Source organism: Kogia breviceps, chromosome 10, assembly GCF_026419965.1.
Source record: "Kogia breviceps isolate mKogBre1 chromosome 10, mKogBre1 haplotype 1, whole genome shotgun sequence".
NCBI classification, from domain to species: Eukaryota; Metazoa; Chordata; class Mammalia; order Artiodactyla; family Physeteridae; genus Kogia; species Kogia breviceps.
The window spans coordinates 80,982,938-81,007,409 of NC_081319.1; the positions used below are offsets into that span (position 1 = coordinate 80,982,938).

At 39.1% G+C, this 24,472-nt stretch overlaps 1 protein-coding gene across 1 annotated transcript; it reads right to left on the bottom strand.

The window, feature by feature from the left end:
- Positions 1–45: 45 nt before the first annotated feature.
- On the bottom strand, positions 46–22,602 carry RHAG (Rh associated glycoprotein). The gene is made up of 10 exons (XM_059076559.2): positions 22,419–22,602; positions 12,433–12,616; positions 11,742–11,892; positions 9,851–9,998; positions 9,495–9,661; positions 6,993–7,130; positions 6,326–6,447; positions 2,296–2,369; positions 2,012–2,085; positions 46–1,294 (listed from the first exon to the last, which is right to left on the bottom strand). The coding sequence occupies exons 1-10, from the start codon at positions 22,579–22,581 to the stop codon at positions 1,214–1,216; spliced, it is 1,302 nt and encodes a 433-aa protein (XP_058932542.1). The 5' UTR covers positions 22,582–22,602; the 3' UTR covers positions 46–1,213.
- Between the last annotated feature and the right edge of the window lie 1,870 nt (positions 22,603–24,472).

Below are 24,472 nucleotides of genomic sequence, written 5' to 3' on the forward strand. Positions count from 1 at the left end.
TGTGTGTGTGTGCTTGTTCCTAAAATGAATTCTAACCATCAAAGAAAAAAGGCAAATGCTTTATTTTATAAGATTGAATCCACTGAAATTTTATACAAAACAGGCATTGGTCAGATAGCATTTGAGCTCTTATTGCAAATAGTAAACATGCAAAGGAAGTTAAGCATAAGATTATTCAAACTGTGAATGAAACGTGTTGCCTGCCATATCAGTAAACAAAGGATGTTGCAGCCATTAGCCACTACCTCCTTTCTTGAGGGTGAGCCCTGAAGGAGCTCAGGATGCAAACAGCAGGATACCTACCAGCAAGCCCTCAGGCGCTGCAGCCACCCCCAGCGGTGTACCTGAGGGGGCTCAGGATGGGGAAGAACAGGCTACTGGCCCCAGATAGCTGAGGTGCACATCAAAGGAATGATTTCAATGAGCCCAGACTCTTGCATCTTCCCATGCATAGAAAAGTGCTAAATTCTTTAACTTGAGATGTCTGGTTGTCTTTAATTAACAGTAATCTTTTGACGTTCTGACTACTTGGTCTTTGTTGCAAGACTCCTGTATATCCTGGTTCCTCCCTTACCTCTTCGGAGCAGTCCCTCAGAGCTCTCTGAGAGGCTGTCTCCCGGGCTCATGTCCTCAGAAAGTCTACCGAATAGAACACGATTCTCGACTTTTAGGTTGTGCATTTTTTTTTTGCCGACAAAACAATGACATAACATTACTAACTAGACCATTTTTAAAATCAAGAGAGCTCAGTCAAAACACAATCATATTACTGCTTTAGATACATACATTTCTTTCTTATTTCTTACATAACTTATTGTTTCATTGGCTTCGGTTTTAGAATCTTCGGGATTGAAGACATAGTACGTACATTAAGACATGATTAGAAAATGTTGGTTTCTTTGTAAATTTTCCTCTATGTGGATAAAAAAAGACGCAAGAAAATACATGGAATGTTCACTCTGTACCTACCCCCTGGCAAGAGTAATCTGGGAGAGTCCTGAATAGAATCCATTTGACCATCTGTTGTATGTCACATTTCTTCAACTAAACGATCATTGATGCCAAGAGACAGCACCAGATTATGTTAAAACATTTTCACACTGGATATTTGGGGCTCAGGATCTATCCATTCTGGTCCATATTCTCACTGGATGCTGCCATTTTATTTCAAGTCTAGGCAATGGGAAAAGAGGCGGAGGCACAGGAATGGTTTTTAGGCTTCAGGTTCTGACCGGTTGTAGTTGCCATGTTCATGGAAACGATTGAACATGTCCAGTTCTGTCGTCCTAGGGACCTTAAAAAAAAGAAAAGATTAGGGCACTTTTGATCGTTTCTTTCACTGGGCTTGTCAGAGGTTAGTATCGAAACAAAGATTTTCTGTAATTATTATTCAAGCTTAGAAAAAACTGGAAATAAAAATTGTTTGAGTTGGGAAAAAATAATGAAACAAAAATATTTATCCCACCCACCCTGACTACATTCGCTTTCCCAAACCTGTTCTCTTTGAAAATCCCATGGAACACATCCAAATATCTATCAGTCTTAAGCTTTGCAGGAAATAATTTGGGAGAAAATGTCAATGAGATAAAGAGGTAGAAACTGGAGGATGGAAAGAAGCTGATGTTTTATTAGTCCTAGAACCTCTTGTGTACTCACTGAAATTCTTCAACCTTGCGCGCTCCACCTGTTTCGTCTACTTTTATACGTGGGGTAAAATCTCACACCACTGCCCAGGATTCTTATAGTTTTATGAGGAGCTTTATTATTGCTCTCGGAGGAGTGAAAGGGCACTTGCCAACTAAAGTCTGTCTTTTCTTCATCTAGTTTCTGCTTTGGAAAATATCATAGCTTCTGATTTTATCTTTCTGGGCACGTTTTCTCAATTTCTCTCTATAAATAGGGAGTTCAACCAATTTCATCATAGGGGTGCCACACAGACATCTAGACATGAGGTGAGCAAAACTTTCCCTACTGTAGTCATCGTGTACGTCCTTAGAACATTAAATAGTACCTCCCAATAAACAGAATCATCATAGCAGTCTTGGTCAGCTGGTTGTCCCCAGATAGGTATCTTTAGAAGCAAACCTGTGAAAGTGGGGAGAAAATAAGTCATGTTATGATGCTGAAGAGGAAAATCAACTTGCAAAGCAATTAAAATACTGTTGTAAAGTCATCCCCTTGAGCTTACATGATTACTGTCAGAAGTTTAGAAAAATTTTAAATTTACCAATGTTTATTATCATCTATTATGCTCAGAGCATGAGATATAAACATATGTTTACTTTTTATGCTCACCTGTGACTAGCCCTCCAACAAGTGCTGTTCCAATGGAAGAACCTAGTGCAGCTGCCTGCATGGCCATGGCAGACCTAGGAGGCCAAAAAAATTCCATTGCTTTTCCAAGCCAGCAAACAAAGCTCAGCTCCTGAGGGCATGCATGCCTGCCCCTTTCAGGCCAGAGTGCATCATTACATACCAGCAAACAAACATTTGTTACAATTTTTCTTTTATCTCATATTATTTATTTTCTTTGAAACTCTTGATCAACGTTCACAAATTATTATAAGCACTTAAACAGGAACTACCTTTTCCTTCAGGAATGATGAAAAGATCTTCCTCAGATTCCATATATAAGTGTTAGCACACGGTATTTGTTTTTCTCTTTCTGACTTACTTCACTCTGTATGACAGACTCTAGGTCCATCCACCTCACTACAAGTAACTCAATTTCGTTTCTTTTTATGGCTGAGTAATATTCCATTGTATATATGTGCCACATCTTCTTTATCCATTCATCTGTCGATGGACACTTAGGTTGCTTCCATGTCCTGGCAATTGTAAATAGCGCTGCAATGAGCATTGAGGTACATGACTCTTTTTGAATTATGGTTTTCTCAGGGTATATGCCCAGTAGTGGGATTGCTGGGTCATATGATAGTTCAATTTTTAGTTTTTTAAGGAACCTCCATATTGTTCTCCATAGTGGCTGTAGAGAATGGACTTGAGGACACGGGGAGGGGGAAGGGTAAGCTGAGACGAAGTGAGAGAGTGGCATTGACATATATACACTACCAAATGTAAAATAGATAGCTAGTGGGAAGCAGCTGCACAGCACAGGGAGATCAGCTCAGTGCTTTGTGACCACCTAGAGGGGTGGGATAGGGAGGGTTGGGAGGGAGATGCAAGAGGGAGGAGATATGGGGATATATGTATACATATAGCTGATTCACTTTGTTATACAGCAGAAACTAACACAACAAAGTAAAAGAATTATACTCCAATAAAGATGTTTAAAAAGAAATAAAAGGTCTTCCTTAGAGGGTTTAGTATTTTCTAAAAATGTGGTACAATGTTCTGAATGGCAATCTGATTCATTCAACAACTACTTATTGGGTACTTGCTTTGTGCCAGCTTCCCTTCTAGGCACTGAGGATGGAACAATATACAAAACAAATGTAAGCAGCCATCTCTCCTTACTTCAACCCCCAAAAAACGATTGTGATGAAATTAAAAATCAGAAAAGCTAATTTTACCATGTATTGTAGGGACAACTCACTGAAAATATTAAAGTGTATCTATATCTTAGAAGTAGTTACCTTAAAATTTAATGAGTGTAAAAATTAATTTTAAAAAAATGTAATGAGTGAAAAATTCCTTATAATTTGGGGAATAGAAGAATGTGATAAAAAGTTATAGAAGTGCATATGGGTGTCAAATGAACCAGGAGTGTGGGAATCTCCTTAGCACAGTGCCTCACTCTTAACAGGCAATTAACAAATCGTTGAGTTATGGCAGGAAAGCAAACCATTGAACTAGGAGAATGTGTTGTTTCTTCCTCATCCTTCAGGGAAAAGAATGTACTTAACTCAGATTCCTTTTTTTTCTCTTTATTTGAAGGGTTTATTATTATTTTTCTACTGAAGAAAAAATTGTACGAGTAATAGATGATCATTGTAAAAATTTCAAAACCACTAATTAAGAAAAGAAGGGGAAAAGTTTAATTTCCCTCCAATCTTATCAGTATAAACATGTAAAATATAAGCAAGTATTTCTATAAAAATGCAATCATGTCATGATACTGATTTTCCAATTAAATCTTAATTTTTTTTCATGTCAGTAAATGTAGATCTGGATCATAATTTTAATTACTAGAGTATTACACTGTACAAATATGCTGTAATTATAGTTCTATAGGTTGGATATTTAGGTTGTTTCTGATGTTTCATATTTTTAAATATGCTGTGAGAATATATCCTCTTAGGAATATGCTTATGGACTTGTCCAATAATTTCCCTAAAATAAAACCTGTCTAGAAATGGGATTATCAGTAAAGGTTTATATTCTTCTTAAGGGCTTTTCCAAATAAGACCTTGTACAATTTATATCCCCATTTTTCCACTTTAGCCACCATTCAATATTATAATTTATTAAATCTTTATCAATTTGATAACTGAAAAATGGATAACTTGTTTTAATTTGCATTTCTTTGATTACTAGCAAGGTTGAATATTTAATATGTATTTACTCATCTGATTTTCTTCTTTTGTAAGCTGCCTGTTAATTTTACAAGAATTTGCCAAGATCTTTTACAAGGTATTAAAAGATGTTTTTGATGAAAGTTATTCCATGATAAAATAGGCTTGGAAAGCACTGAGCTAGACAAAATTAACAGCACTATTAGAGTAAAGCTGCCATAACTTGAAAAAATGTCCCTTAAGTATATTAACTTCTCCTTGGTCTATGCTTACCAAGAAACCCGATTTGCATTTTAATATTCTGAATAGACACATGTGAGTAAATAGATTTAGCTCTTGTACAAAGGTATTTTATCTGCTGTGTGAAATATGTGTGAATTTTACCCACACATGTGAATAGGCCTTCCAAGGCTTGGCCCGTCAATGCCTCCTGAGTAAATTCAGAAGTTGCTAAACCTGTATACCCAAGGACTAGACTCTTAACCATGAAACCTACCCCAAATCTGGCCATCCAGTAAGACCCAGCCTTTGAGAGCCAGACAGACTAGTTTTATTGCATCTATAGAACTGATGCAGGCATGATGCTTGAGAATTCCTCTATTTCTAATCCTGAGACACCTCTTAAGTGTGTGTGCAGAATGTTTACACACTATAATACTTAGGAGTTGAACTCTTTAACTCAAACTTTTGTCACGCTTGATTTGCATTAAAATACATTAGTGTTTGATCTCAACACTCTGTTGGGTCCTGGAAAGAGCTAAAAGAAGATGTGCTATTTCTGGGGTTGTCCTCCAAATTTACAAAAGTAGTAAAAACAAAAACCAAAAAACAACAGACGAAATGGGTCACCTATACACATGAAGAGGAAGCAAATTTTCTATTCAGTAGAAAATATGATGAAGCAGGTTTTTCAAATACTTATCATTACTGATCTTAACATGGTAATATTTTAATCTGCTAAAATGAAGAGAAACACTTGCTTTTCATATTATATAACTCCAGCCAGTGGTCTTGTTGAGACGTCATCAAACACATTCACCTTTTCCTCATGTTTTCAATCAAAAATTGAGCATTTTGATTCCTCCTTCCTTACCCCCTGAGTGATCTGAACTCTACAATTTTCCTAGCTGTTTTGCATGGATGACATTCATATCAAATTGTTCCAATCTTGTTGCATAAAATTACGACTGATGGCTTATGGCATCACTTCCATTCTCCTAAATTTGACTGATGGCTGTTCTTTCTCTGGCCACTTGGGGAAGAATCTAAGTCTGTGAGAGCCTAGAAGGGATTTCAGAGAATAAATCGTACAAGTCTCTCATTTTACAGATGAGAAAACTTAGAACCAGAAATGCTGAGTGACTTGTCAAAAGCCACTTAACTAGGTAGCAAAGTTGGAACCATATGCCAGTCTTTCTGATTCCCCAGATCCAAATGCTCTCCACATTATGCTACTCATTCTTCTTTGTGTGGATTGGATGCAAAGGTTGCCAGTTCATCACATATGCCCCATATGCTTGATTTTGGTAGGACCAAGTAAAAGAGTAAGCCTACTGTATTCTGAATGTGATGATCAAATTGTACTATCTGCAATGAGACAGTTGTCTATGGTAGAGAAATTTAAATTAACTTTAATTAAACAAAAAAAAACATTAATAATGCTGGTTAACAAACATCATCCAATACAATTCTTTTATCTTGGTGTGTCTCTTTGGGTTCAATAAGAACAGTACTTACGAACTGTGGTCTGGACTGCTAAAGAAAAAGCTCTCTCATCACTGGGTTTCTCTAAGAGTAAGAGAAAACAGCACTTGACCTTGGGGAACAGGGAAACCCATTCTTTCACTCACGTATCAGCTGTCTCCAAGGCTATGAACACAATGCTGGCGAGGCCTCCTATCACACCAGGTAAGCCATGTAGGTTATGGACCCCACACGTATCGTGGATCCTCAGTTTAGTAGTGAAAAATGGCTAAAATTGTAAAAAGAGGAAGCTTTATTATTTTGTTAGCTATAGAGAGCTGTGTGACTGAAGTCAATAACCATGCAGGAAAATTTTTATCTGCAGGCCAGTTCCCCATCTTCATCTGAAACCTGCTTACATCAAAGAATCTGAATACACTGGTGGCAAAACTGCTCATTTCAGTCTTAGGTAGATAGATTTGAAGGTGAGCGACTTTAACTCCTACTCATTCTTACCTACTGATGGTATCCTAAATCTCATGAATAAGGCTCAGAATCCTTAATTATACAAAACAAACATCAACAACAACAAAACTTTTAATGGAACTGCCCTGAGGAAAGTAATACAAGTACGTTCAGTTCATACTGTTATAAGTAGCTGATATAAACAAAAGAAAGCAAGAAAGAGTAGAAACCACTGGAACACTGATATGTTGAATCACCCAAGGAGAGGTGTTTAGGAAAGGACTTTTCATAGCTTTTCTCTGCTGGTGGGATGTGAGAAAATGATGGGGCAGATCCAAAGTTTGACTCAGAGTGTCTGTTAATACTTACAGTCAGAAACTTGAACCCAAACACGGAGACCATTCCTGCAATGCTCCCAATGATCATAGCATAGTATGGGGTATTTGCCATGTCTGCACTAGTGCCAATAGCCACTCCTCCAGCAAGGGTTGCATTCTGAATGTGAACCTGTGTAGGGCACAGAAATGTGAGTGAGGTGAGAGGAAGGAGGAGGAGTTCAGAAGGACTGTAGCAATAGTGGGTTCAGTGGATTCCACACACCACATATTCTTCAGTTGGAAGGGTTATGGATTTGTTCTTTATTTTTTTAAATATTATTGGGGAATGGACTTTTTATTTATTTTTAAAATTTTTATTTATTTATTTGGTTGCACTCAGTCTTAGTTGCTGCAGGCAGACTCCTTAGTTGTGACTCAAGGGCTCCTTAATTGTGGCATGTGAACTCTTAGTTGTGGCATGCATGTGGGATCTAGTTCCCTGACCAGGGATCGAACCCAGGCCCCCTGCACTGGGATTGTGGCGTCTTAACCACTGTGCCACCAGGGAAGTCCCAGTATTCCTTTTTAAGAAGAAGGTTCTTCATAATTTCAGAAGGCCTTTCCTCCCAGCAGTTGACACTTGGTATCCTTGTTGTAGGGTTCTTTGGTCATGCGTGAGAGATCAGGTTAGTAAGACCAGTGTGGAGAGGGAAATGAGGAAATAAAAAGAAGTTGTAGTAGGAGGATGGGGATATATAGCAGTTATTCTGGCAGTGTTCTGCCTCTTTATGCAGCTTTGGAATGCATTTGTGGTTACTGTGAACTGAAAGAGGCCTGTGGCCACTGTGTGCTTTTGCAAAGTCCATGATATTCCAATAATCAAAGACGGGATTTAGAGACATTGAAATGTACACATTACACGTCAAAGACAACAGCTTTTGCAAGTGTCACTCTTCTGAAAACATTTGAGGGTGGAGAAAAGAGTAACCAGTTTCCATTTACCAGAATTCCTCAGAAAAATCATATTCTGGCTGTTCTGCCAGAGGAAGACAGGTAATCAGTACTTTTTTTTTTTTTTTTTTTTTTTTTTTGTGGTATGCGGGCCTCTCACTGTTGCGGCCTCTCCCGTTGCGGAGCACAGGCTCCGGACGCGCAGGCCCAGCGGCCATGGCCCACGGGCCCAGCCACGCCGCAGCATGTGGGATCCTCCCGGACCAGGGCACGAACCCGTGTCCCCTCCCCTGCATCGGCAGGCAGACTCTCAACCACTGCGCCACCAGGGAAGCCCGTAATCAGTACTTTTGAAAGAGAACCACTGAGCTGTACATGTACAATTGCTTCTTTTTATTGTTTTTAATTTTTTCTCTTGAAACAATTTGTAGAGAACTGAAATACATGTCCTTAGCTATGCTTAGAAATATTTTAGTGGGACTTCCCTGGTGGTGCAGTGGTTAAGAATCCACCTGCCAATGCAGGGGACACGGGTTCAAGTCCTGGTCTGGGAAAATCCCACATGCCGCGGAGCAACTAAGCCCGTGCGCCACAACTACTGAGCCTTTGCTCTAGAGCCAGTGAGCCACAACTACTGAGCCCTTGTGCTACGACTAGTGAAACGCCTAGAGCCCATGCTCTGCAACAAAAGAAGCCACTGCAATGAGAAGTCCGTGCACCGCAATGAAGAGTAGCCCCCAGTTGAGGCAAATAGAGAAAGCCCACACCCAGCAATGAAGACCCAACGCAGCCAAAATAAATAAATAAATAAATAAAAATTTTTAAAAAGAAAGTAATATTTTGGTACAATATCTTTTTTCTCCCTCAGCTTAGAAAAGAAGAGTGGCTGATCTGAGGATTATTCCTTCACTGATATTTCTTTAAGCTCTTAGGCAAGAAACTCAAAAGACTATTTTGGGGGAGATATAAAAAAAAGTTTGATTTTGAGATAATTTTAGACATGTAACAGTTACCAAAATATTGCAGAGGGTTTCCATATAGACCACGCTCAGTTTCCCCCAATGTTAACGTCTTACATCACTGTAGAACTAGGAAATTAGCATTGGTGTAATATTATTAAATACCTTTTTGAATTTCACCAGTATTCCCACTAATAATCCCTTTTCTTTTCCAGAATCCTATTCAGGATCCCAGATTACATTTAGTTGTTATTTCTTTGGGAGAAATATCTGCTGTTAGAAAAATAAAGTCAACTTGCATTCTCCCACTCTCTTTTTCTACTCTTGTAGAATTTCCTGTTTCTAAGAAAGATTTTCTAAGAACTTGGGGACAGTTAGCTGTATCATTAAAGAAATACACTTCAGATCTTTGATTTTTGCATGATTATATTCCCTACTAGACTGTAAATTCCATGATAACACATTTAATTTGCCAGAGTACACATTTGAAGAATAAAGGAATGTTATTTTCAGATTATTCTCCAAGGTCTGCAGTGTTGTGTTGTGTTCGGGCAGCTCAGCAGTGATGCAGAAGTGAACTAGTCATCAGAGCAGCCATCAGGGTCGCTTAGCGAAAGTTCCATGGGGGTTAACATGGCACTTACCATATGGAGCTTGCCTCGGCTCTCAAGAAGGCTGGAGCATGCATAGGCTGTAACCACGCAGGCGGCAAGAGAGAAGTATGTGTTTACGATGGCCATGTACTGGTTCTTTCCAGCATTAGCGATGGCCGAATTAAAGCTAGGCCAAAATATCCATAAAAAAAGAGTCCCTGTAGTAAATCACAAAAAGGAATATTAGTTCTGAATATGGAAGACAGTCCAGGGGAAGCCGTTTGCCTTGGGCATTGACAAGACGTCTTTACTTTTATGTTTTGTTATCTAAGAGTTAGGGGAAAATAGGGGTATTCCCTTGCGTCTGACCAAATAGACAAGAATCAGGCAAGTTCATCCCAACTCACCAATCATTGCAAACAAGTCTGAGTGGTACACAGACTCTTCATTGTGATGCCCTTCTTTCAGGCTTGATCGATACAGGACGCCTGCTACAGCCAAACCAAAGTAGGCCCCAAAGGCGTGGATGGTCATTGATGCTCCAATATCAGAGGCCTGAGGGTGACAAAACATTCATGTAAATAGAGGTGAAACTCACTACAGGAGGGAGGTCAATGAAAGAACTGCTTCATGGGTTAAAGAAAAAAAGATCAAGAGAGAGAAAAAATGTGTCAGAGAAAGGGAATAAAACAGGATGGTGAAAAACAAAAAAGTGCAAGCATTGGAGCCACACAGAACTGACTTTCAATCCTAGGTCAGGTACTTCTCTGATGTGACTTTAGACAAATTACTCTACTTCTTTGAATCTCCAGTTCTGTAAAATGGGGAAATGTTACCCAGCTAATACAATTTGTGGTAATATTTAGATGGGACCATGTTTTTCAACTGTTAGGTCCTTAGTGGGCACTCAATACATTTTAGGTTACTTTTCCAGGTTATGGAAATTCTCAGTGAAATATTATGCATTGCACTTGATACAAAACAAACATGATTTTTGCATTCACTTGACATTGCAGTAAAAGCTCACTTCATTGTAACTCAAAGACTTGAAGCTTTAAGAAGCTTCACCCTGCAATGATGATATGAAAACCAGCTGAGGGACTTCCCTGGCGGTCCAGTGGTTAAGACTCTGTGCTTCCACTGCAAGGGGCACGGGTTCGATCCCTTGTCTGGGAACTAAGATCCCACATGCTGCTCAGTGCCGCCACAAAAAAAAAAAAAAAGAAAGAAAGAAAAAGAAACCCCAAAGAAAAAGAAAACCAGCTGAGGTCCAAGATTCATTTGAAGAAGTGCATTTTAGGTCCCTCTTTAAGACACAATGGATTTGATCCAGTTTTCTACATTTCTTGTCTCTAGATGGAAAGTTCAGTGTGCCAAACCCAAGGCATTGCTCTGTACTTATTAAAGTAGGAAAATAATACAAATTTATTAATTTATTTAAATTTTCATGCTTGACAAACTCCTATGTACCTTTCAGGTCCAGCTTAGCTGTCACTTCCTCAGACAAGTCTTCCTTGATTCCACAGTCTAAATTAAGTCTTTTAGGTATACTCATTCAGAGCCGCTCTATTTAGTTTTTCAAAGCACGTGTTGCAATTTATAATATTTGTGTGTGTGTGTGTGTGATTCTATAGGTAGATGGTTGAATGTATGATCATTTGTTGGATGTCTGTTTCCCCCACTAGATTGTAAACCCTATGAAGACAGAGACATTAACTATTTGTTTGTCACTGAACCACCAACACATGACACCTAGAAAGTTACCAAAAGTATTTGCTATTGAATTACATGTTCAATAGAGGCATAAATAAAATACTGGAGAGTGCCCGGAAATATTCTATTTATTTTCCTTGGGGGAATCAATGAGATTTTCGTGGAGGAGAAGAAATTTCATCTAAGCTTTAATAAAAGGCTTCGAAAGAGCTATTCAATGAGTAGTTGAAATATAAATAGGAATTGATCATTGATAGAAAATGTATTTTAATAAAAAGAGTTGTAGAGCTAGAAAATTCTGGATTTGAATCCAGATTCAGGCAAGTAAGTCATTTAGCATCTGTGATCATCAGTTTTATTGTGTATAAACAGTAACATCATAATACCTACTTCACACCGTTGTGGTGATAGTGCGATTAAAATAATGTTTACAAAACTCATGGTTTACAGTAGGCACTCAAATGATGACTCTGATTACTGTATGCTATGGTATCACTGTCCCCAAGGCTTGTCCCTGAATATAGTGGGCATCCAATACCTGTGTTGTGATGTTCAAAGCTAGGTAAGTATCACTAGAACACTTACCCCAAATATCTCGACAACCAGATATTCATTGACAGCAAAGACGGCAATTTCTAAAATCGTCATGGTCAGCATTTGGATTGGACTTGTTTTTCCCAGGACAGCTCCAAAAGAAATCAGAACTGCTACTGTACTGAAGTCTGCATTTATCATGCTGAGGGAAGAAAAAAGAAGACATTGAAGAATAATGCACACCCCCACATATATGAGTTGTAATGAGCTATAGCATCACCCTGTCCAGAGTTCAAGGGCCCTCTCCCCACCTGTCCCCATCAGGTGCTTCTCCCAGGCCTACTTTTATCCTCTCCCACGTCCTTGCCCACCCCCACCTCCAATGACCATACAATCTTTAGTTGCTCTCACATTTCCTTTAACCTACCTGTTCTTTACCTCATTTAGGGTTTTACCTGAATAAGGTAAAGGAATAATAATAATTATTATTACCTTAATAAGGAAGGAATAATAATTTTATGGAAGGAGATTTCTCATACCCTTAAGGTCAAATCATAGTGGATATAGACATGAATGTATGGTCCAGCTCAGTTGAGCAAGGCATCGATTTAGATCCTTGGATCCCAACAATCTTCTACCATGGAAAGGAAACAATTTGCAAGCTGGTTCAGAGGCTGACTGTCAAGAGACTAAGAAGCAATTGCTCTGAAAACACAATGGTTGGAAAATAAGGGGTGCTCACTTTTTGATTTCAATGTGGAATTTCTCTCCATGGCTCTGCAGGATCCCCTGTGCAATAGTGCCCCACTGGAGGCCCAGAGCAGCAATGAGTAGGTTGATGCCCACACTACTGAAGCCATATTTTCGCAAGAAGGTCATGAGGAAGCCAAACCCAGCAAATACCATAACATGCACATCTTGGAAAACTGCAAAAGAGCAGAGGAAAAAAAATCTTCATAAAGGGACCAGTGAGAAAGTGTTACATCATAGCATATTCCATTTACTAAGTGCTACTTCCTTTTCAGAAAACACTACAAAAGGAACATTAACTGGGCTGCCAAAGGCTGGGTTCAAGTGCCAGCTTGGTTACTTACCAGCCAGGAGACCTTGGGCAAATTATTCAGTGTTTGAGCCTTTTCTTGGAAGACTATGCACTATCATACCAGTGTGTCTTCCATCCTCTCCCTGAAGAGTTTTCCATTACTTTCCACCTGAGGAAAACTTTGCAAAACACAGTGCAAGTATCACCCGCTCTTGCAGACTTTCCTAATATTTCCAGGGAAAATTAATATTTCCTCTTGTCTTTCCCAAACCTCAGCTTTAGCATTTGTCACATTGCATTACCATTTATTTAGCACGTATCACACTGTAATAGTCATTTGGTGAGGTGTCCATTGCCTGCACTAGACTGTGAGCTTCCTGATTGAAGGGAGTAGGACATACTCATCCTTTGCTCCCCTGAATCTGTCATAAAAGTGTGCATATAGGAAAAGAGGCAACATTGACTAAATGAATGAGCTGCTGCTGTCTTTATCTATCAAATGTGTATAATAGGACCAGCCCTGGAAATCTTACTAGATCATTATTCAAGTCATATGGGATAATGTCTTTGTTAACACTTTCTAGGCCAACAGAAGGAAGGCTGTATCCTCTTGAGGAACAGATACTTGACTTGGTTCTGGAGATGTAGGCTGATATCCCCCAGTTGTATCACGTGACTGTGAGACCTTGGGCGAGTCACTTATTCTCTGGGAGCTTCAGTGTTCTCATCTGCAATACTGCAAAAGCTGTATTTCACATTTCCTGGGGCTGTAGGGAGTGCTGCCAGGTGAGAGCTCTCCCTTCCCTCTGGGGAACATTCTTGTCTTATACAGGTCACAGGCCTTCCCTCGAGAAGCCTGAGTCCAATGACTGGTTCACATGAGCTTCCCCTTGCCTCGGGAGAGGGCCACCTGAAGCTAGACAATCCCAGTCTCAGAGTTTCTGGTGGGGTTAGCTGAGGCTTCTCTCTCTGCCCAAACACTTCTGATGCAGGTGTTGATCATAAGACACTCCCTAATAACCTTCTTTCAGGCTAATGTCGCTCGCTCTTAAGTGTAGCACCTTCCCTTTGGGCTCCCCTCGTCTCTGCAGAACTGTCCTGACTCTCCCCCCAAAACAGCTTGCATACTACATTTTTTTCAAACTTTTCAGATTAAATCCGATCAACTAATCTGTGGCAGTGATCACAAACCGGAAGTGGATGAAGATGCTGTCTTTCTAAAGATTCCCGGTATTTGAAAAGGGCTGGTTGGAGCCATGGGGACTTACCCTACCATCTTACTCTATGACAAATACCAGGACAGACAGAAGTTGGCATCATAGACTGAATTACGAGGGTGCTTTGGTGGTCTAGAAGCTAGTCTCACTTGTATATGAGTGCTGCAAATGTAATAAAGAGAATGAGAAAACCAGACCAAACTTGCGGATTCAGGCACACACAGTGTCATCATTCTTTCGACCCCATCCATGCAGTGAGCCCTTTGGTCATTTTATTGTTTGTTGGTGCAACCTCCCAAGACAGTCAGTCTGAGGAGGGTGATACACCAAGTTATTTTTCTAAACATTGTTTTCTTTTTTCCGAGAGTACTCTTGTTCCTCCTGTCATCAGCTGATTTTAAAGTGTGCAGTAACCAACTAATTTAAAAATTGTTTTAACTAGTTTTGTAATGTCGCACACTGGGAGTAGCAGTTATTCAGATTCTATCCCTCTCTTCCTTTGTTGGAAAACCAGACATTATATAGAGGGAGGAATTTCTTGCTCCACTGTTTTCCACCCCTCCCCCAAATCTAATTCTTGTTACTGATTTTCACCACAAGGGGGCTTTAAGAACCTCATATAAGAGCTTACAAAGTTGAGAAGTCTCTTGACAAATGATTCTGTATGAAAGGTATGGATAAAAAGGTTTATAAACAGTTAGGATTATGTATTGTCTTTCATCCTGCACTAGGAATTTATTTTTGCGGGTGGGGACGAAGGAGAGGGTCATGAGTTTAGTTTTATGGTGCAAGACTCTGCGATTAAAGGAATTAAGTATCCTCTTCATAGAAGGAAAAAAGGGATTTCTTTAGTGATTGGAACTTTTGTGAAGTCTTCTGACAGATTTTAAGGACTGTCAAGACTCATCTAAATCAGATATTCTCAGTAGCAGGCAATTTTAAAAAATTGAAGTATAGTTGATTTACAATACTGTGTTAGTTTCAGGTATAAGGCATAGTGATTTGCCTTTTTTTTTTTTTTTCAGATTATGTTCCATTATAGGCTATTACAAGATATTGGGTAGAATTCCCTGTGCTATATAGTAAATTCTTGTTGCTTATTTACTTTATGTATAGTGGTTTATATCTGTTAATCCCATACTCCTAATTTGTCCCTCCCCTCCCCTTTCCCCTTTGGTAACCATAAGTTTGTTTTCTATGTCTGTGAGTCTGTGTCTGTTTTGTATATAGATTCATTTGTATTATCTTTTAGATTCCACGTGTAAGTGATATCTTATAGTATTTGTCTGTCTCCATCAATAGCAGGCAATTTTAGCCTCTAAAGTAAACTTGGCAACGTCTGGTATTTTTGTTCTATATTTTACTTCACATTTATCTTGGACTAGGGTATCTTTTAAGCCCTGATAACTCAATGTCTTTAAAATGCAACTGATGATTCCAACTCTCCCTCTCCTATCACCAACCAACAAAAAAATGAAACAGAACCTTCTTTCTCCTCTATTTCCTGTATACGCCTGCTGCCTAGAATGTCCGCCCCATCCCACCTCCAACACTGTGTTTTTTTTTTTGGCCATGCCACGTTGGCTTGTGGGATCTTACTTCCCTGACCAGGGATTGAACCTGAGGCCCTGGCAGTGAGAGTGCCGAGTCCTAACAACTGGACCGCCAGGGAATTCCCCTATACCCAACACTTCTTTACCTGGCATACTTCTAGATGACCTTCAAGAACCAGATGCTCTGCACAGTGCTGCCGGGCACAGCTGTAACGTCGTGCACGTTCCTCTGGTTTTATTTCATCTGTTTATGTGCTTGTCTGTGCCCATTTATCATCAATTTTTCTTTGTTTCAGTGTGTTATAATCTATTACCATCATACCATTATTATTTTTAATGCTCTATTTATCCCCAATTTGGCTACGAGGAGGATCTTGTGTTCTCTTGACATGGCCCCGTTAGTCTTTACGCACTTGGCTTACCTTGAGCTTTCTTTGCCCTGACCTGGAATGAGCCTCTGAGTGGAAAATGGTAGTTAGAAGCCAAGATATGGGTTCTAACTGTGCTCATTGCTTCCAGTCCTTTTAAGTAAACAAAATGAGTCAACTCAAAGGCAGCATACAGGAGGCTGGTATCTTATTGTTAGATTATAAAACACAGCATGTTAATTCAAACATTGTATCACTTAGGATAGCAGCAAACAATTTCCTAGGAATCATTTACCCTGCACTTTTTGTAACCTTGTGCCTGTCACGTATATCTAGATTTGCTGCATCTTTTGTAATAAATGAACTGCATGAGGAATTCCCTGGCAGTCCAGTGATTAGAACTCGGTGCTTTCACTGCCCTGACCTGGGTTCAATCCCCAGTCAGGGAACTAAGATCCTGCAAGCTGCGTGACGCAGCCAAAATAATAAATAAATAGATAAATAAATCAACCTAATGATATCTGAATAAATATAGGAGCATATTCTTAAATTGAGATTTTAAAAATAAATCATCATACTAATTTGTTGCTGGTATTGAAATTCATAAAATAATTTCTAGTGCTTGTACATTCATTGCCAGTTTACCTATATTTTCAGTAATTCTTCAAGTGTGATCTGCAGACATCTTGGGCATCTTGGAAACACTTTCAGGGAATCTGCGGTTAAAATTATTTTTACGATAATTCTAATTCAAGATGTTATTTGACTTTTTCACTGGGTTGATATTTCTGTAGATGATGAAAAACAATGGTATAGAAAACTACTTGTACTTTAGCATGAATGAAAGCAGTGGTACCAAACTGAACTAGTAGTCTGGTATTCTTCATGACCACACACTTGCAGTTAAAAAAGCCAGTTTTACTTACAAATTCCTTGATGAATCAGTAAAAATTATTAATTGTAACTCTTGACCCTCTCATACATGTCTTTACACATAAAGCACTACTGAAACGTGATGGTTGTCTCAGAAAAGAAAAAGCACGTTTGTTATTGTTTGAGTTATGAACTGAGTGAGCAACTTTTCCACAGAACTCCATTTTTTATTTTTTGGAAAAAAGATTGATATAAACTATGGTTTTTCAAATGGGTATTAACTTTTTCTGAAAAATGAACGAAGTGATGTTTTGATTTCAATGAAAAGAACTCACAGTATTTGTTGCCAGTAATACATTTTGAGTTTAAAAAAAACGTAGAATTCCAGCAGAAACTAACACAACATTGTGAATCAACTATACTTAATTAAATAAGAAGTAAATTTAAAAATTAGAAGTAAATTAAAAAATTAGAATTTCAGAAAATTTATGTCTGCCACTACAAGCTTGTCTGAAGCTTTTGAAACTTCTTGGGGCTTCTGGTGAGATTGTTGGTGATATTAACAAGTATCCTTTTTTGATATTATATAATGAAATATGTCAACATTTGGAGTATCTGCATAACTGTGAATCAGTATTTTTCAAATGATCAGTGTAACAAGATCCACATGGGATCCACTCAGAGTTCAAGATAGACTAATGGATTCTAATGTTTAACAGAGGATGTAAAGTTCATTGATGTGGTTTTAATGTCCTTGTATTTGTATTAAAGACCTTGTATTTGTAGAATCTCTAATAACATGTTAACAGCCTTCAAGGAGCCTTCTCCTTAAACTCTACTTTTCTCTAGTCTTGCTACGTGTTAGCAAGGATTAGTTGACAGTCACAGCCAAACGTCATTCCTTTTCAAATTATTTGTCTCAACAAAGTGGCCAACACTTTGCTGGGTGCCATGAAGGCCAAAACCCATGGAGTGTATCTAGTTCCTCAAATGAGTTTCTCTGGGGTCCGTCATGACAAGCAATGTGATATTCAGGTGTGTTGCCCACTTCCGTAGTTGTGCCCTGGGATGGGAGCAGATGCCAGGATTGTGTGATATCACCCCTTTCTCTGCATTGCATAGTGAGGAATGCAAGTGAGGAGAGAGATAAATAAACTTATATCCTATTGAATTTATTTTAAATATAAATTAAGGTCCTACTTTATTTATTTGTGAAAAATTCATAGCTTTCACCACACTGCAACTGAGAACTGGTGAAACTTCCTGTGAGCTTCTTAGGCAGGAAATGAGCCTCTTCTGTGATTGAACCCCTGAACTTGGCACAGTCCATGGTGCTAGGTAGGTGCCCCCAAATGTTTGTTGACTTGACTTGAACTTTGCTTCTTAGTGAGTGAATATTTAATAATCTTCTCTCCAGTGGCTTATGCTGTTGCAAAAGTTTGACGTACATCAATTGTTTGAAATGTAGGAAAAAATATATAGGTATAATTAGTATAATTGTGTGGTTTCTAGGGCTGTTCTACAAAATATTTTAACCTGTGGTAACATAGCTGAACTGGAAGATTAGTACTAACCAGAATTTTAGATCTTGGGAGCCACCTTACAGAAGAGAGAACTTTTAATTGTGTATAGACTTGAGTTATGGGGAGCATTTTGAATGAGTGAAGACTGTCTTCCATGTAAAATTTCACTTTGTGTTCTGCTTAATGCCCTTCTTCTGGGCCCCCAGGGGCCTCTATTGCTTAAATTCTTCTTCCCTTATCCTGCCCCCTGCCTATGTCCTGGCTTCACTGCCCTTATAGTGAGGAAGATGTTATGGTTTGTGTGTGTCTGTGTGTGTGTGTTGGCTGTTGATTGTTAACCATTATTATTATTGGCAACTGTGATTTGATGTTTCCTTAAAGAAGTGAAAAAGAATCCTGCCCTAGATATCATTTTTTGATCCCTCTCTTGTTTTCATGTTTGATACAGCTGATATAACAGAAAATCCTTTTAGCGATACTTTCAAGTTATAGCCAGAATTTGATCGTTTCTTGGAACTTCCTCCATTATGACCTTGGTCCAGCCTACTTTCTTATCTCTTCAGGATTACTGAATGTTTCTCATAATATGACTTCCTAGTTGTTCCTTTGATCCCCTACAAACTCTTTTCTACTTAACATCCAGAAGGATGTCCTTAAAACTTAAGTCATATCATACTCCTCCTCTCAATGTCCTCCAATTGTTTATCAACTCAGAAGAAAAACAGTTTGCTTACAACGGTCTACAAGGCTCTGTAGAACCCGAACTCTCACACTTCTGAGTTTGTTTTCCCTGCTTGCTCACTGCGTATACTAAATACCCCAGGGACTTTGCGCTTACTGTTTCTTCCATATAAAATGTCCTTGTTCTGTTTCCATACAGTTTATTCTCTTGCCTCTTTTAGTTCTGTTTAATGTCACTTCATATCAAAAAGACCTATCCAGACTCTACATTAACTGCCTTTCTCCATCAGATTTCTCATTTAAACCATGGAACAAGACAACGATTTAAGTAACTATTTTCTAGTTCTCTCAGAGATGGTACAGAATTGGTACCACTGTAGAAGCACAGAAGAGAAGTTAATTAACTGTATGTAGTGGATGCCTTGGGCTAGTAAGACTTAATTCATTCACATAACCCTGGTTGAGAAAGGCTGAAAGGATATCCCTCTTGTCCAGGTACATCTATTTTTTAAATATCGCTTTGTTTATTGCTGTGTCATTTTATTACCATGTGAGTATGTGTGTGTGAGTGTATGGCTGTGTTCTGTGTGTATGTATAACATACAAGCAAATATATACATGTATATATTTGCTTGTATTATACACAGATATGCATATGTATATGTATATATATATACACATATATACATATATGTATATATGTGTAAATGCTTTTCCCCTCCCAGCACAGTATACATGTGAATATGAATATATATATACATATTGAATATATATCTATTCATATATATATGTGTATATACATATATATGTGTGTGTATATACATATATGGTCTGGGTTTCCCCATTGGAATGTAAACCTCATAATGAAATAAATAGAGCAGGACCCTATGGTCCTCCCCCCATCCATGTTCTCCACCTGCCTTTTGTCTGTGGAAAAACTCTAGCCAAAGAATAAGTTTAATAGAAGGGAGAAAATGCAGAAGCAAAGAATAGCAGTCCAAAAAGACTAAATAATAATAGTTTAGTCATTAACCAAAGTCAAGGACCTTTAGTTCCTCCTCATGGGCTATAGATAATATCCTGAGCCACATCCCGTGAGCTGCCTTATAGACACTGAAACCCCCGCCAGGTGGAAGAAGTTAACTACATGATGACCAGACTGTAGCCATGACATAAACTGCCACAATTCTGAGAATTGGCCTCAAAGAAATAGGAACAAACCAACCCTGGAACTAAAGACTAACTGTACTTAAAACAATCAATATGACACTGATCAAACCACTGATGACCAATATCAAGAGGACGGTCAGAGCTGACTGTGCTCTTTCTGCCTGTAGCCCCCTCCCTCCGTCTATAAAAGCTCTTGCCTCCTGATTGTCAGGGGACTGGGGTGGGAATCTGCCTTTGGACAGGACTCCGCCCTCCCCCTCTGTTGCAGCATCTATAATAAAGCAAACTTTCCTTTCCACCAAACTTGCTTCTTTACTGGCTTTTGAGCGGCGAGCAGCCAGACTCCACTTTCGGTAATAGTAAGCGCGTGGACTTTGCTTGTTTTGTCTGCTTTGCTTTACTTACTGCCTAGAGCCTAGGACCTTGAAGATTGCTTGACGAGAATTGGGACCCAAATAGATATTTTCTTAATGTATCATAAAATGAATGAATTTCTATGTTCCTTGCAAGCAGAGTATAAAGGTTATGTGATTGCTAAGCGATTGAAAAAAATGACCATGTTTAGTAACTCTTCTCTCCAACTTGGCTGTTATCTCAAATTCTGAATTGAAGTTTTACCTATGAGTGTTGACACCGGAACTGAGAGAATTCAGCTTGAATTATGCAAATTATGAAGCTTTTGATCTCTTAAGATAACTTTATCTGAATAACACTAATCTTAGATTATATTTTTGGCATTTTGTTTCTATGCCATACTCAGCTCTTCGTTTACATGTGTACCGAACAGTGGCGTCTTACAATAAAGACATCTTACTTGTTTTATCTTGGAGTAAGTTTGCTGTAGCACATGCTTGGTACATAGTAAAAATGTTTACTGGATGAAGAAATGAAATGTACAAAAGCATACAGAGTTGAACAGAATTCTGTTTTGGTGTTCTTGAACTTGCAAATTATGAAATTCTTTAAACAAGAACCCTTTTGGATATCTATGTAGTGTAAAGAGAACTAGATTTGGTCCCTGAGTCTCTGATTTATGGTCCTAACTCTGCCCTTAACTTCGAATGTGCATTTTGGCTGAGTCGCTTGGCAACTCTAGGTCACAGTTTCTACATGAGAATACTCCCCATTATATAAACTCCCTCAAAAATGTATAGGAATGAGAGAACAAATGTCATATTTTTTTAAAAAGCTTAGACATATGCTATAGAACTATAATAAATATCGCTACAAAAATAATTTAATAAATTAATAAAATTTAACATTTAATAAATAATAAATACTAAAATTAATTGTGCCTCACTGAAAAAACAATCTATATTATTACAGCCTCCCTTCCTGGTTAACAAGGTGTTGAATATGCCTGGATCCTAGTAAGCAGTCAGTAAATGGTAGTTATTATTATTATTATTATTTTTTTTTATCTTTTTTTTTTTTGCGGTACACGGGCCTCTCACTGCTGTGGCCTCTCCCGTTGCGGAGCACAGGCTCCGGATGCGCAGGCTCAGCGGCCGCGGCTCACGGGCCCAGCCGCTCCGCGGCATGTGGGATCCTCCCAGACAGGGGCACGAACCCGCATCCCCTGCATCGGCAGGCAGACTCTCAACCACTGCGCCACCAGGGAAGCCCGGTAGTTATTATTTTTATACTAAGTATTTCATAGCCTGCCTGTCCTAACTTGAAACTAAATCCCTTCTTTCCTCCAGTCGCCATTCCCAGGTAAGGGTCCTGCTTTTAAAATATGTCAGGTGCTCACACGTTTCTTCTCATCTCAGAGGAACTAATGGTCTTCCTTTCATAATATTATAAAACCTTGAGTACATCATTTACATCCTATATCATCCTTAAAACCCCTTCTTATACCTTAAGGCCCTTACATGAATTCCTTCTCAATATTCCATTTTGTTTCTACTCTTTCTCCTCCAAAGTTAACTTTGAGTCCTTTTTTTTGGGGGGGGGGATATTTTTATACCTTGCAGAACTAGTGATGAAGGGAAAAATAAGGTCATTTAGCAGCATGTAGGCAACACAAAACACTGATCAATTATGTACATTTTCAGCTTCTTGTTCTGATATTTTAATAAACACAGGTTCTATCCAAACACATTAACTGCAGAGACCAGATGCCCCAGCATAAACGTATAATAACCTTAGCACTCAGAACTATCACATAATTCTATAAGTAGCTCCCATGTAGAGTGCTAGAGGTTACAGTATTCACAGACCTCACATTCTGAGAACCTAAAATGGGTCCACATTCTGAGAACCCAAAAATGTACAATAAGAAGCAGATTGCTTACTCACGAGGATACAAGTCAAGGTATCTGTCCACATCCACGGTAGGTGACTTGGTGCTGTTGGGCTGCTGGGAAACGTTCTGATCCGTTTCATAGTGAACAAATAATCCAAATAAAACAATCATGGCAACTTCCAGGCCAATGGCCATGACAGGGAATGTGAACCTCATGTTTGTGGCAAAGGACAGAGGCACACTGAGGGCTTCACGGTCTGTGGGAGGTTGATAAGGACAGAGGGGCTGCTCTGTGTGTAGAATTAGGCTGCATGCTCAAGGCACTCCAGTGACATTGCAAGAAAAAAAATGGGCAAGACTGGTGAAAACACCCCATCCACTGGAGTGAATTATGCTCTGTAATCAAACTGTTGTAAATGCTGGTTTGAAGAAAATACAATATAGATTGAAAGAAGCCAGCTGACGGAAATGATCTATTGCACACAAGTGTCTAGACTCTTTTTCCCCCTTTTTATTACATTTTTAAATTAAAAAAAATTTTAATTAATTAAAAAAAAATTTATTGGAATATAGTTGATTTGCAATGTTGTGCTGTACAACAAAGTGAATCAGTTGTACATATAGATATATCCATTCTTTTTAAGATTCTATTCCTGTGTAGGTCATCACAGAGTACTGAGTAGAGTTCCCTGTGCTATACAGTAGGTTCTTATTAGTTATCTATTTTATATATAGTAGTGTGTATTTGTCAATCCCAATTTATCCCTCCCCCCACTTTTCCCCTTGGTAACCGTAAGTTTGTTTTCTACATCTGTGACTCTATTTCAGTTTTGTAAATAGGTTCATTTGTACCATTTTTTATTTTTATTTTTATTTTTTTTTGTGGTACGCGGGCCTCTCACTGTTGTGGCCTCTCCCGTTGTGGAGCGCAGGCTCCGGACGCGCAGGCTCAGCGGCCATGGCTCACGGGCCCAGCCGCTCCGCGGCATGTGGGATCTTCCCGGACCGGGGCACGAACCCGTATCCCCTGCATCGGCAGGCGGACTCTCAACCACTGCGCCGCCAGGGAAGCCCTGTACCATTTTTTAGATTCCACATATAAGTGATATGATATGATACTTGTATTTCTCTATATGACTTACTTCACTCAGTATGACAATCTCTAGGTCTGTCCATGTTGCTGCAAGTGGCATTATTTCTAGTGTCTACACTCTAATGTAACTTTAATTCAGCAGAACCTTGGTGCTAATTGTATGACAGGCACTGAGCTGGGCCCTCTAGGAGACACAAAAGTAAGCAAAGAATAGAATGGGTCTATTAACTTCCTTGAGGAAATTAATCTAGTTGGGAAGACAGAAGTGTAAGCAAGTGATCATATAAAAACAGATAAGTAATATAACAGTGTTTGTAAAAGTATTGGGGAACATAAATAAGGCAGCAATTCATTTTGTCTTGGCCCAAGAACACTACTAGCACATGAAATGCTATGGATGGAGGCATTAAAAAAATAAAGAGGCTTTACCAGTAAAACAGAAAGAGGGGCTAGCATAAGGCTTGGAAGAACATGGCATAGTTGAGGAATAGCAATTCGTTAAAGTAAAGCTGGGAGGAATGGGGAGGGACCAGGTGTGGGGTAGCTGGTGATAAAGCTGTAATGGTAGCTGGGCTGTATTATAAAGGGTCTTGCATTCAGTATTAAGAATGCCGCAGGGCTTCCCTGGTGGCGCAGTGGTTGAGAGTCTGCCTGCCGATGCGGGAGACGCGGGTTCGTGCCCCGGTCCGGGAAGATCCCACATGCCGCGTAGCGGCTGGGCCCGTGAGCCATGGCCGCTGGGCCTGTGTGTCCGGAGCCTGTGCTCCGCAACGGGAGAGGCCACAGCATTGAGAGGCCCGTGTACCACCAAAAAAAAAAAAAAAAAAAAGAATGCTGCATATATACAGTGGAATATTACTCAGCCATAAAAAAAGAACAAAATATTGCCATTTGCAGTGACACAGAAGGACCTAGAGATTATCATACTCAGTGAAAGATGGCAGCACAGGAGTGGATTCAGATGGTTAACTTCGGGAACACACATGCACGTCCCCCACTTTGATTTCTGGTTTT

Excerpts from the sequence above, each read along its gene's own strand:
- RHAG (XM_059076559.2), bottom strand. The coding sequence starts at position 22,581 with ATGAGGTTCACATTCCCTGTCATGGCCATTGGCCTGGAAGTTGCCATG. Across the intron at positions 12,617-22,418 it reads ATACCTTGACTTGTATCCTC|TTTTCCAAGATGTGCATGTT; the intron begins GTGAGTAAGCAA and ends GCTCTTTTGCAG. Across the intron at positions 2,086-2,295 it reads TGTTGGAGGGCTAGTCACAG|GTTTGCTTCTAAAGATACCT; the intron begins GTGAGCATAAAA and ends CCACTTTCACAG.